The sequence below is a fragment of the Zeugodacus cucurbitae genome, chromosome 2, assembly GCF_028554725.1.
Source record: "Zeugodacus cucurbitae isolate PBARC_wt_2022May chromosome 2, idZeuCucr1.2, whole genome shotgun sequence".
Taxonomy (NCBI): Eukaryota; Metazoa; Arthropoda; class Insecta; order Diptera; family Tephritidae; genus Zeugodacus; species Zeugodacus cucurbitae.
This window is the reverse complement of record NC_071667.1, coordinates 4805661-4818941: the sequence shown is the minus strand read 5'-3', so window position 1 is coordinate 4818941 and position 13281 is coordinate 4805661. Positions and strand designations below refer to the sequence as shown.

The 13281-nt window shown below is 35.5% G+C and overlaps 2 protein-coding genes across 2 annotated transcripts; one reads left to right on the top strand and one right to left on the bottom strand.

Moving 5' to 3' along the window:
• Positions 1-691: 691 nt before the first annotated feature.
• Positions 692-2568, top strand: LOC105218382 (protein takeout). Its single transcript, XM_011193931.3, has 3 exons — positions 692-1550; positions 1648-2022; positions 2084-2568. The coding sequence occupies exons 1-3, from the start codon at positions 1460-1462 to the stop codon at positions 2383-2385; spliced, it is 768 nt and encodes a 255-aa protein (XP_011192233.2). The 5' UTR covers positions 692-1459; the 3' UTR covers positions 2386-2568.
• Positions 2473-5645, bottom strand: LOC105218381 (protein takeout). The gene is made up of 4 exons (XM_011193930.3): positions 5305-5645; positions 3120-3360; positions 2869-3055; positions 2473-2811 (listed from the first exon to the last, which is right to left on the bottom strand). Exons 1-4 carry the CDS (start codon positions 5432-5434, stop codon positions 2569-2571), a joined length of 801 nt encoding a protein of 266 aa, XP_011192232.2. The 5' UTR covers positions 5435-5645; the 3' UTR covers positions 2473-2568.
• Between the last annotated feature and the right edge of the window lie 7636 nt (positions 5646-13281).

Sequence of the window (13281 nt, the reverse complement as noted above, 5' to 3'; positions counted from 1 at the left end):
ATATATATATATATATATAAGTATCATGTTAAATATAAAGCGCATTTATGTTTTTATGAAAAAGTGTAAATAAAGTCTGAAATTTCAGAAAGACAAGACAAATTGATTTCCGCAACTCTTTATGTACGCCTGAGCAAGCGATATTTTGAATCACAATTGAGATATGTATGTATATAATTTCCTCTTCCTTTAAGGGGTTACATGGGTTTTGTCGCGTCAAAAATGGCCTATTTTCAATATTTGATTTTTCATGTAAAAAACGATTTATTTTATTCAAACTTTTTTTTGATATTTGAAGAATAATTTCTGAAATTAAAAAAAAAGTAAAACTCCTCCATTGCGACGTCATTTCCGGTGACCTCTCGGAAAAAGGGTGCGTCCACGTTGTCAGCATAACTCCTGACAGGATTATAGGATTATCCAAAATGAAAAAACAAAAATATGTGTTTTAGGTAAGACCATAATCTCGTGCTTGAACGAAGGAAAGACAAAAAAGTTAAAATTGGAATTTTGGCAGACATTTTTCCAAAACAATAAAAATTGTTTGACATTTTTTTTTTTTTTTTTTTTTATAGTTGTAATTGAAAAAAAAACATTTTGTTTTTTTGTAAATAGTTGTAATTGAAAAAAATAAAACCTTCGTTCAAGCACGAGTAAATGGTATCTCGAACACCTTTTCAAAATTTCATCAAGTCCGTTGAGTGGTTATCGAGAAAATTTGACAACCGACTTTGAAAACACGGTTCCGAGAAAAACTCGTTTAAAGTTTTGAGTAACAATAGTACTTGACTTGGCGCACACTTTCCAAAGGCTGTAACTCCGAAACTATTATTCGGATCGAAATTTAGGACAATATTCTTGAGATGTTGTAGAAATTAATAAGTTAAAAAACAAAAAATCGATTTTTTGAATCCACGAAACCCATTTAAAACTCTTAAGCACTGAGGAAGTTAATGCACAGCATCACAGCATGTATACAATATAAATGGAATCGGCACATACGAAACGGACAACAAGTAATACATATTATTTTGTCTTTAAATAATTTTTGAACGCATTTCATAGTACCCCTTTTCATGTCATATACTTGGAAACTCCGTTTTATCTTCTAGAGGGCAGTTATTTTAGTGTAATGTATTATATTCATTCAGTTAAGACGATCTCAATATTTATGATCATAAAATATGAATGCAGGGCATACATCTACATATGCATTTGCAATGAGCGTGTAAATTTTCAAGCTTCACTTCTCTTCACCAACTGTAAATAAACAATTGTAAAGTGCATATTCAGCAATGTCAACGGTTGACCTGTGCGAAATTCGTCTTTTACCTTGAGACATGCAGATCAGCAATTTCAGCCAATTATATAAAGAGATATTTATATGCTATAAATAGTTCACAAATTTCTGAATGGTGTAGGCGTAAAGTACTATACGAAAAATCACAATTAACATAAAATGTATATTTGCACAATTTTAACGTTGTTAACCGCTTTTAGTGGTGTCGTATTGACTGGATCCATCGTAGAGCAGGAGCGCACTCAATTACGTATGTTAATGGTATTATATAATATTTATTGACATTTATTGACTTATATAATATTTATTGACATTTCATTAACCACATCGTATGGCACTGCATATAGCTTCTTTTGTGAAAATCTGTCGACGCAGTGACCCAAATTTAGATATGTGTGCGCGTAATTCCTTGCTCGCTATGAAGGATCTACTACATTATGGCATACCGGAGCTGTTTATACCACCCATCACGCCATTGGTGGTGCCCGAAATTAAAATGGATCAAGATTCGGGCGCCATTTATCTGCATTCCACTTTCAAGAATATAACCGTAAACGGTTTGGGCGACTTCACACTGAACGAGCTGCACATAAATCCACAGAAAATGCGTTTGACACTGATGATGAGTGTGCCGAATGTAACAATGCATGCAAAGTATGTGATGAAGGGCAAAATTATGATGATGCCACTAATGGGGGAGGGCGATTTCAAGGCGAATTTCTGTAAGTTGTCTACCTACCGCAAATGTATAGTTTTATATAGTTTTTTTTCAATTTTTTTTAGCCAATGTAGAGTTGAACACGGTGATTACGGCCGAGCAATACAACAAAAATGGCAGTACTTACGCCAAAGTAAAGGATGTCAAGGTGAAGTATACACTTGGTAAAGCCGAGTTGCATTTAAGCAATCTGTTTAATGGTGATCAAGCATTGGGCGATCGTATGAATACATTCGTGAATGAAAATTGGGACTCACTGTCGAATGAGCTGCGCCCTTTGATGGAGACTTCAATATCGGATATAGTGCGCGCCTCGACGGAGAAGATATTCGATACTTATAGCTTTGATGACTTGCTGCCCGAGTAGATGTGATGAAGCATGAATGCTTTGCAAACTAATATTTGCACTGTAATAAGCTTTGCGATGATAGATAGTGTTAGTTACTACAAAACGAACCGTTTAAGAATGACTCTTTAATTTATATCTAAATAAATACAACTTTAACAAAACTTATAAAAGCAATAAAGAACATTTCAAATAATAAGAAAATCACAGCAACCACAATTTGAGTGGCATTTTCGAGAACACATTATTCCATAAACCATGGAAAATATCCGCTAAACCCAACTCCAGATCAGGGCGCAATTCAGCAATCACCTCTTTTGCATTTTCGTTGAGGAAATTGTTGATGGATGCGGCCAATATCTCATTGCCATTGAACAGGTCACTTAGATGTATACGCATTGCGCCCACATGGAATGTAACCTTCATTTCATCAATGCGTATGACTTCCTGTAGATTATGTAAAGTTTATTTTTATATTATTTGTGTATAAAAAGCTGTACATACCTCCGGTTCATTGCTTAAATGTATTTTGGTGTATACGGCGGTTTTTACATCCTTCAAAGCCATGCGCACATCACCGTTACCAACCAGCGGTAACAGTAATATATTGCCCTTCAAGTTGTATTTGGCGCGTATACGCAGTAACGGTATGTCCAGCTCAAAATTTAATAACTTCTTGTCGAGATCCAGACTAATTGGTTGATTAAAGAAAATTATTAAATATGATATTATATATTTGATGTAACAACACTCACTTGGCGCGACGCACGGTTGCATTTGAGGGTCCACGTATGATTAGATTTTGAAAACCACCCGAAAGTACTAAGTTCCCGCTACCCTTTGATACCGAAACCTGGTCTATGTGTAGTGGTTCGAAACTTTTTATACCGATCTCCGGTATTCCGGCCGCAAAAGCGGGGAAACAACCCTCAAATAAGCGTCGAAAACACTTGTCTTCGTTGGGATTAGCACGTTTGCAGGTCTGCAGCCAATTTGCTGTTTTTTGGGGGGGAGGAGAGAGAAAAGTTTATACTATATTTGAGGATTTAGTTAAGATCATTAATGAAGGAACAACACTTCAACACCAGCCTACGAATTAATAAGTTCTAAGTTCCAAGAAGTAGTACGCGATGTAATGAGATAAGAAACATGATTGACATTGATTTTCATTTTAAGAACATTGTTTGTTTTGTTTCAAAATTGAGGTCCTTGATGAGTACACAACTTAATGTTTATGAGTTGAAAAATTAAATTGTATTGCAAGTTATTTCAAAAAACAAAAGGAAAATGGTTTATGACATAGTCAAATTATTGACGCTCAATTTTGTAACATTAACAACAAGATTCGTGCATCAGCTTCTTTGCGAAATATGGTCGGAAGAAAACATGCCCGACGATTGGAATTGTGCTCTGCCCAATCCACAAAAAGGGAGACCACACAATCTGCGCCAACTATCGTGGGATAAGCCTCCTAAATATCGCCTATACGGTTCTATCGAGCGTACTGTGTGAAAGACTAAAGCCCACCGTCAACAAACTGATTGGACCTTATCAGTGTGGCTTTAGACCTGGAAAATCAACAACTGACCAGATATTCACCATGCGCCAAATCTTGGAGAAGACCCGTGAAAAGAGGATCGACACACACCATCTATTTGTCGACTTTAAAGCTGCTTTCGACAGCACGAAAAGGAGCTGCCTTTATGCCGCGATGTCTGAATTTGGTATCCCCGCAAAACTAATACGCCTGTGTAAGTTGACGTTGAGCAACACCAAAAGCTCCGTCAGGATCGGGAAGGACCTCTCCGAGCCGTTCGATACCAAACGAGGTTTCAGACAAGGTGACTCGCTATCGTGTGACTTCTTTAACCTGATGCTGGAAAAAATAGTTCGAGCCGCAGAGCTAAACAGAGAAGGTACAATTTTTTATAAAAGTGTACAGCTACGGGCGTACGCCGATGATATCGATATCGATATAATTAGAAACAACACCCACGCCGTTAGTTCTGCTTTTTCCCGCCTGGATAAGGAAGCGAAGCGAATGGGTCTGGTGTTGAATATCTCCTGTCATCAAACAAACAGTCAGCGCATTCGCGTCTTGGCTCCTACGTCACTGGTGACAGTCATAACTTTGAAGTTGTAGATAGTTTCGTATACCTAAGAACCAGCATTAACACCGAAAATAATGTCAGCCTTGAAATCCAACGCAGAATCACTCTTGCCAACAGGTGCTACTATGGACGGTGTCAACATCCGATGAGACGGCACTAGGAGTTTTCGAGAGAAGGGTTTTGCGGAAGATTTATGGTCCCTTAAACATTGGCAACTGCGAATACCGCAGAAGATGGAATGATGAGCTGTATGTGTTGTTCGACGACATAGACATAGTCCAGCGAATAAAAAGACAGCGGCTACGCTGGCTAGGTCATGTTATTCGAATGGACGAAAGTGCCCCAGCTCTGAAAGTTTTCGATGCAGTACCTGCTGGTGGAAGCCGAGGAAGAGGAAGACCTCCACTCCGATGGAAGGACAAGGTGGAGAAGGACCTGTCTTCACTTGGTATTACCAATTGACGCCAAACTGCCAAAAGTAGAGATGCGTGGCGCGCTGTTGTGGACTCGACTATAACCGCGTAAGCGGTATCTACGCCAGTCAAGAAGAAGAAGAACAACAACATCACATGAAGATGTGATTATTTTATTGAAATGAATGCTTCGGGGTTGGAGTGAAGAACTGATTTTTTTTAAATGTAATAGAAAGTTTTATCCATGTGTCACTGGACATATCTTGGACCAACATTTGTCCTTAAATTTTTGTTTACGCACGTATTTTATTCTGTGTAACTGTAATTTTCACAGTAGTTTTTAGCCACGCATTTCACTGTATTTTACACAATTCACCACAAATTTGAAAATTTCAACAAAATATAATTATGCTTACGTCGTTCTTGTAACTGTGGCGCATTATTGATGATTTCGCGTGTGTAGACGGCAGCTGCCTGCGCCAGGCAGATGGCACTGAAAATGTATAAACTGTATTGCATTTTCCAACTAACGGTTTGTCGTGACATTTTGTCTTAACGGTTTTGTAATCTATACAGTTAGCACTTGAAATTAATTTTTATACTGCTGTTGTGCACCGTTATATTTAAAACACTTTGTATTTAATAGGATATCGTCCTTTTTTTGGCCACCACTGTCGAGGTATGTGAATATTTGAACGCCTTAAAGTGGAGTTTATCGCATCTGCTTGTCTATTTGAAACCGCACATAACCGTTAAGCCCGACGACTCGCATTGAATTGCGACGCTGCAATATTGAACCACTCACTACAAGTCTGCGTCGCAGCCAGCAAAAACGACTTGTCGAAGAAGTTGATAAATATTCGATTTTTGTGTTTATTTTTTACCACGGCCTAGACTGTGACTGCAGCTAAATAGCAGTTTATAATATCACGGCTGCAAGTGATCCATGCAATTTCTGCCACTCATTCATTTCCACGCCGCACTGATCGCATCGCGTCGGACAAAAACAAGTCTTTGAGTATCCGGTATTATGTATGTATGTATGTGGTGCTGTTTAACCACTTTCGGCCTTTACAAATGTTGCAGTTATTCGGTCTTTAAGTTGAGGATTTTGTTTCTTGTTTGCACTTGCACAAACATTTCCTTGGATTGCCTATATACATACATACTTTACTGGGATATTTCTGGTTATACAAATTGTTGGGAAAGTTAAAATTGTGTAATGTGAATGTAACTGGAATGTCATACTGCCCCAAAACTGCTTTGCCATATATATATAGGCATGCAGTAATTTTACAATAAAACCTAAATGTCAGTTTTAATCATGGAACGGACATTAGAGAACATTCTTGATATGAATGAATTTAATTTTGTTTTTTTTTGCTCGAAAATTAAATGTTTTCGCTATCTGCATTTCTTCACCCTTGATTATCAGAAAAACCATAATTAGTTGAGAGTGACGTCATTGGTCTGTTTTATTTGGAAATATTGCTGGAAGCGCCATTGAGGTCAATGGTGAATATTGTACTATAGAGGTGTAATAATTCAGTTTTTCAAGTCGTTTCCATTATCAGCCGTGTTATTGGAGCACTTTATAGATGCGATTGGCACCCATATACAATTTTAGTGAAATATATATTGTATTGACTCCGTACTGGCCTCAAGCTTATTATTGGCCTGGAAAATATAGAAAAATTTATTTAATTTCTCAAAACTGGTTTTCAAAAAAATCAGTTCTCAAGAGTTTTCGAGAACTAAAGGCTTCGAGTTACAATTTCCATGGATATTACGGCAATTAAAAACATGCCTCTGAAAAATTTATTTTCGTAAAAACCTCTGTCAAAATCCGATTATCATTTTTCTCTCCGTCCTAAGTTCCTTTAATAAAATCTTTGCGTATTTCTATACTATTATACGTATTATAGTTTTGTTCTCATAACGGTTGTTTGTAAGTCATAAAACTATATATATAGGGTTATACATATATATCAAAAGGTCCGTCAGTCCGTCCGTGCAACGGATGACTTGAGTAAAAACTGAGATATCTTGATGAAACTTGGCACACATGTTCATTGGGACCGTGAGAGGGTTGCTCGAAAATGGGCTAAATCGGACCACTGCCAAGCGCACAAAATGGCGAAAACCGAAAACACATAAAGTGTCATAACTAAGCCATAAATAAATTTATAAAAGTAAAATTTGGAATAAAGGATCACACTAGTAAGGGGTATATTTGAATGTAATTTTTTTGGGTAAGTGGGCGTGGCCCCGCCTTAAATCGGTTATTTGTATATATCTAGCAAACCAATAAAGCTATATAAATCAAACTTTCTGCAGTCGTCTCTTTTAGCCACTTCTTAATACAGTCCAAAAATGAAAGAAATCGGATAATAACCACGCCCACCTCCCATACAAAGGTTAGGTTGAAAATTACTAAAAGTGCGTTAACTCACCAACGAAAAACGTCAGAAAACTAAATTTTACAGAAGAAATAGCAGAAAGAAGCTGCACTCAGATTTTTTTACAAAATGGAAAATGGGTGTGGCATTACCATTACCGATTATTCCCGTGGACTCGCCGTGGAAATACCGTCACCATCTCAGTTTTTAATATTTTTCTTGAAAAATATTCCCTCGTTAAATTTGTATCTTTAAGATAATAAAAAGTTTGAAATAAATACTTAAGTTTTTATTAAAAAAAGAAAAAATCGAAAATCGGCCTTTTTCCCGGGCTTTAAACAACATAGCTGGGTTGTTTCTGTAGTTGTAATGTTGTAACCGATTTAACATACGAGTTTACAAAATAAGCTGATTGATCTCTTGGCTCACACACGCATTCAAATTATGCAATGCGAAACCACAAATCTTTGTTATTTAGTGTTTTGTATTTCAGAGACTAAGCGCATAATTTTACATATTTTGAAGAAACCTGTTACGCCGCCTTTGCACAAACTACTTTAAATTTTTATTAACTAATTAATAGTTAGTCATATTTCATATGCCTGGCAAAGTATGGGATATCTCTATTAATATTTAAGTTCATTAAACAAAAAAAAAAAAAACACCAACAACAACAATCGGTTTAATTGATGGGACAAACCACTACTGAATGCAAATAGTTTACACGCAATGAAATTGCTAACCACAATAACAACTACAATGCGACAGTTAGATGCGCAACTACAACTACAAATAACTAGTACATATGTTTAGTGTTTTTGTATATTCGCATGTAAATGTCTCACCGGTATAAGGCCAGTGTAAATCGCTCGTGTGTTATGCATAATAAAACCGGCAGGTTTTCCGCTATCTTTGTTGTTGCTGCTGCTGCAGTCGGCAAGATATTATGCAATTTTCTTCTTGTTTTTGCTGGCAAAACTAATGCAGCTGTTTTTGAGGCGAACATATCCGACCGGTTTGAATTTATGTTCAACTTGCCATTTCTTTTGCTTCTTTCGATCTTTGTTTCGAATTCCAAGTCATGTTTAACGCCTCTATTTACAGTCGTCTAATACCATGGTCTATTACCCACAACACAAGTGTATAGCTCATGCTTTTGTTGTATTTACATGCGTGCACTTATTCAAGTAGAGATTCCAATAATGTTGTTTTTATACTCTCGCAACATGTTGCACAGAGTATTATAGTTTTGTTCACATAACGGTTGTTTGTGCCACCAAGAAAGAAAAGAGTTAGATATGAGGTTATATATATATAAATGATCAGGATGACGAGTGGAGTTGAAATCCGGATGACTGTCCGTCCATCTGTCCGTCCGTCCGTCTGTCCGTCCGTGCAAGCTGTAACTTAAGTAAAAAATGAGATATATTAATGAAACTTGGAACATATGTTCCTTGGGATCGTGAGAGGGTTGCTTTCGAAAATGAGCAAAATCGGTCAACTGCCACGCCCACAAAATGGCGAAAATCAAAAATACATAAAGTGTCATAACTAAGCCAAAAATAAAGATATAATAGTAAAATTTGGAATAAAGGATCGCACTAGGAAGGGTCATATTTGGATGTAATTTTTTTGGGGAAGTAGGCGTGGCCCCGCCCCCAAATCGGTTATTTGTATATATCTCGCAAACCAATGATGGTATATAAACCAAACTTCCTGCAGTCGATTCTCTTACGTACCTCACCACACACCATGAAAATAGTTAAAATCGGATAATAACCACGCCCACCTCCCATACAAAGGTTAGGTTGAAAATTACTAAAAGTGGGTTAACTCACTAACGAAAAACGTCAGAAACACTAAATTTCACATAAGAAATGGCAGATGGAAGCTGCACTCAGATTTTTTTACAAAATGGAAAATGGGCGTGGCGTCGCCCACTTATGGGTCAAAAACCATATCACAGGAACTACTCGACCGATTTCAATGAAACTTGGTTTGTAATAGTTTCCTTACATCTCAATGATATGTTGTGAAAATAGCCCAAATCGCCTCACAACCACGCCTACTTCCTATATACCAGAACTTTGAAGACGATCTGATTCATTTACTTTACAATATATAAAGTAAGCACTAGTGAAGATATCGGTGTAGAACTTTGCACAAATACTACGTTTACATTGTGGCAGTCCCATTCTAAAAATCGCCAAAATCGGAAAATAGGTTTTCAAGGCCCCATATATCGAACGTGAGGACCTCGGTGCTTCTAACCTAATATTAGGGTTTCCAACTTTCAATGGACTTTATACAATATATATGACGAATATGAGGGTCAAATTGTGTATTATATAATATAAATAAAGTTAAATAAATAAATTGCGAGAGTATAAAATGTTCGGTTACACCCGAACTTAGCCCTTCCTTACTTGTTTATAATTTTTTTTGGATTATTTTTTTTAAGAGTTGCATTATTTTGCTAATTGCGCAAGCGCCTTGACATCTGCGCGATATCAACGGTGTTTTGTATTGCTTGGAATGTCGTACGCCAACGAAATATTTGCTTGCAGTTTAAAAAATTAATAAATGTACAGCGTTAAGATTTTCTAGGTTGCATGCAACAACAATGCAACAAACATATATCGAAACAGGCATTAATGACAGTAACAGTTTGTTGGTGATTAGCGCGTGTATTGCAATTCATGCTGCGGAAGTGGCAAATTTTCCACGGAAATCGTTTAAGCACAGCGTAAATGTGGAAAAATATCTGCATATGTGAATGTATTTATATATTTATATATGTATTTGTGTACCTCCGACATGCTTATAAACAAATACAACAAATTCGAATATTATATTCGAGATTTCCTTAGTGTAGACCGTAGAAATACCCTTGCTGGCTAACGCATGATGAAACGATTTTTACAACAAGTGTAGGGATGGCAAAAAAATTTTTTTAATCGATTAAATAATCAAATGATTAATTGCAAGATATAAAAAAATAATTGCAATTAATGTAAAAAAATCGATTAATCGATTAATTCCAATGTTTGCAACTTTGCGTAAAAATAAAACCAATAAAATATAGGAGACTATATTCTTATTTCAGACATTCAAATTGTGTTCGTATATACACAAAAACAAAAACGGAAATAAAATTAAAATATCGTATTAAAAATTCATTTGTCTTAGCATAAAGGAAAATATATTCATTGAAGTCAAGCAATTTAGAAGTCTGTTCAACCAAGTTTGAAGAAAAAGCAATTTCGATAAACGTTTTGTTGTCAAACGATTGCGTTTTTCGGTCGCAGTTGTACCCGCTTTTGAGAAAAGCCGCTCAGCTGGTACTGAGGTACCAAGTAGATGACAATACTTTTTTGAAAGTCCGTACAGTTTGGGTAAACGGTTTTCATTTCTTCCCAAGCCTAAATAGTGTTTCGACTTAGTTCTAATACCTGACAATTCAAATAAAAGCTCAATTCATCTTGTGAATTTGTAAAATCGTTGTCCTTCCTCCTTCTTTTGTGCACAAAATGGTGTCAGTGTCATCATCACTTAGGGAAACATTGTATTTACTCCTAGATTGCAGAGTCTAATTTGTACACATATATTTATATATTTATAACTAGAAGAAATTTAAAATGTAATACCGATTGCACCAACTTACCACCAATTTGCAGGCTACAGTTGCATGCTTTAATTTTAAATGCTGCAACATATTTGATGTGTTATTAGAAAATTTTAAATTTGACATTTAACGTAGTTATTGCTTATTTTATTAAAAAAATGTCCACACTTCGCTTTTAACTGGCGCCATTGCTCTTCAAACAACTGAACGTAAAATGCGTTTGACTTAACTGTAAATGCAGTGTTACCAGACATTCATTTGTTGATATTCAACTACGTTGACATATTAGAATTTAACTATGTTTACACCGTTTGCAATTTCGACCCTTGTAGCTAACTTAGATGAACATAAAATGTATTAAATTTCAAAATGCTGTTTGCGATTATTTTGCAATTACTCGAGTAATAGTCGAGTAATTAGAAAAGGTGTTTCGATGCAATTAAATCGTAAATTGAATGAAAATAATCGATTAATTTAATCAAATGATTAATCGTTGCCATCCCTAAACAAGTGGAGACCGCCTATTAGGTTTGAGAGTAGATGTTTTAACTTTTAAATATTTTAATTGAAAATTACTTTTTGTATTTCAATAACAATTTTTCGTTTTTGCTGGTTTGCTTTTCAATAGAATAATTCTTTCAGGCGATATGTGGTACTAGTCAATGTTTACATATCATATATATGTTCGTATGTATATTAATTAATTTGCCGCCGACCAACTACTTAAATTTCAACTAACGGTATTTGAAAACTGTCTTGAATATGTAATGTCTTGAGTTTCGTTTGATTAATTTAATGTATTTTCACGTACTACTGCGTTCCATAGCATTGACCCTTTAAACTAAATTTGTAAAATAACAAGTAAGGAAGGGCTAAGTTCGGGTGTAACCGAACATTTTATACTCTGGCAATTTATTTATTCTAGTGGTTTTCCTTACTGAATTAAAACATTTTTAGTAGTTTTCAAACGGACAAACAGACATCCGGATTTGAACTTTACTCGTCACTCTGATCACGTTGGTATATATAGTATAACCTTATGTCTAACTCGATTACCTTTTGGCCTTACAAACAACCGTTATGTGAACAAAACTATTATACCCTCTTTGTTGCGAGACAATAAAAAAGGATTTTGCCTGGACCTTCTTCGACGAATATTATCTAACTTGTAACAGGGAGTGCAAAAAGAAGATTATCAAAAGGACCATTCGTTTCCAAATTTGTGAGGTTATAATTCGATAAAGCGGTCAGTTCGAATTGAAAACAATCTACAATACAAACAAGCCATTTTGAAGAGAATAATGTTAACACAACAATCCAACAAATGCTTAAATATTGAAGAGCTCAATGACATAATAGCGGAGAGGAAGATTAAATTAGATGATGGGTGCAGAGCACGCGTCAATGCAACCTGTTTTGTTTACAGTTAAATGAAATGAAATCACTATCAATGCTGTCAAAGAATTGATTAAAATTTATTGCAGTAATAATTTAACTGTAAACAAAACAATAAATTTTGGGGTATATGTTCCATAAATATGCCGCGAATACAGAAACCGTGAATATGGGATGGTAATTTATATGGGATTATTGGGGATATGTTCCTAGGTGAAAAAAAAAACAAATCTATAATATAAAAATGAATTGCAAAATGTGTTGCTAAGCGCATAACTCGAGAACCGCTGAACCGATTTCGCAAGTTCTTTGTTTAGAATGTTTTTAGAGGTACCGGGATGGTTTTTACGGAGAGAAAAATTAGAAAAATTGCCTGAAAAAGTCTTAAATCCACAATTTTCTAATACCCCATACAAACAATTTGTGTCGTTAGTCTCGAAAAAATTCGAGAAGGGCCAAACCGATCTGGCTAATTTTAGTTTTGACATATTTATGGAAGGCAAGGGAAGGATTAGAAAGTAAGTATATATCGAAAAATTGTGAGGAAGATAACAAGAAGATGATTTTATTTGAATTGACAAGAAAATTTGAAAAAAAAATACAAAACAAAAAAATAATAATATTTTGAAAGTTGTCATTGTTGCTCTGTTAAAATATTTTTATCATTGTTCAATTGTATAAGGCTGTGTCGATAGCCCAAAACAATTTGAAACAAGTAGGGAAAGGCAACAGAACATTTTATACCCTCGCAATTCATTGATGTAATTTTATTACACACAATTTGAAATAAAGTCCAATAGAATGACGAAAATCAGCATATATAGTACATGAGGGTTGAGGTAATTCCTGAACCGATTTCACTCATTTTCAACGCCCAGTTATAATGGGAATAGGGGCAACTTGGCACCTGTTAGTAGGCAGACAAACGGCAATTCGGCCTTGAAATTACTCCTAAATTGCAAATCAACGAAACA

Excerpts from the sequence above, each read along its gene's own strand:
- LOC105218382 (XM_011193931.3), top strand. The coding sequence starts at position 1,460 with ATGTATATTTGCACAATTTTAACGTTGTTAACCGCTTTTAGTGGTGTC. Across the intron at positions 1,551-1,647 it reads GCAGGAGCGCACTCAATTAC|CTTCTTTTGTGAAAATCTGT; the intron begins GTATGTTAATGG and ends CACTGCATATAG. Across the intron at positions 2,023-2,083 it reads CGATTTCAAGGCGAATTTCT|CCAATGTAGAGTTGAACACG; the intron begins GTAAGTTGTCTA and ends AATTTTTTTTAG.
- LOC105218381 (XM_011193930.3), bottom strand. The coding sequence starts at position 5,434 with ATGTCACGACAAACCGTTAGTTGGAAAATGCAATACAGTTTATACATT. Across the intron at positions 3,361-5,304 it reads GCCACAGTTACAAGAACGAC|CAAATTGGCTGCAGACCTGC; the intron begins GTAAGCATAATT and ends CCCAAAAAACAG. Across the intron at positions 2,812-2,868 it reads ATTTAAGCAATGAACCGGAG|GAAGTCATACGCATTGATGA; the intron begins GTATGTACAGCT and ends CATAATCTACAG.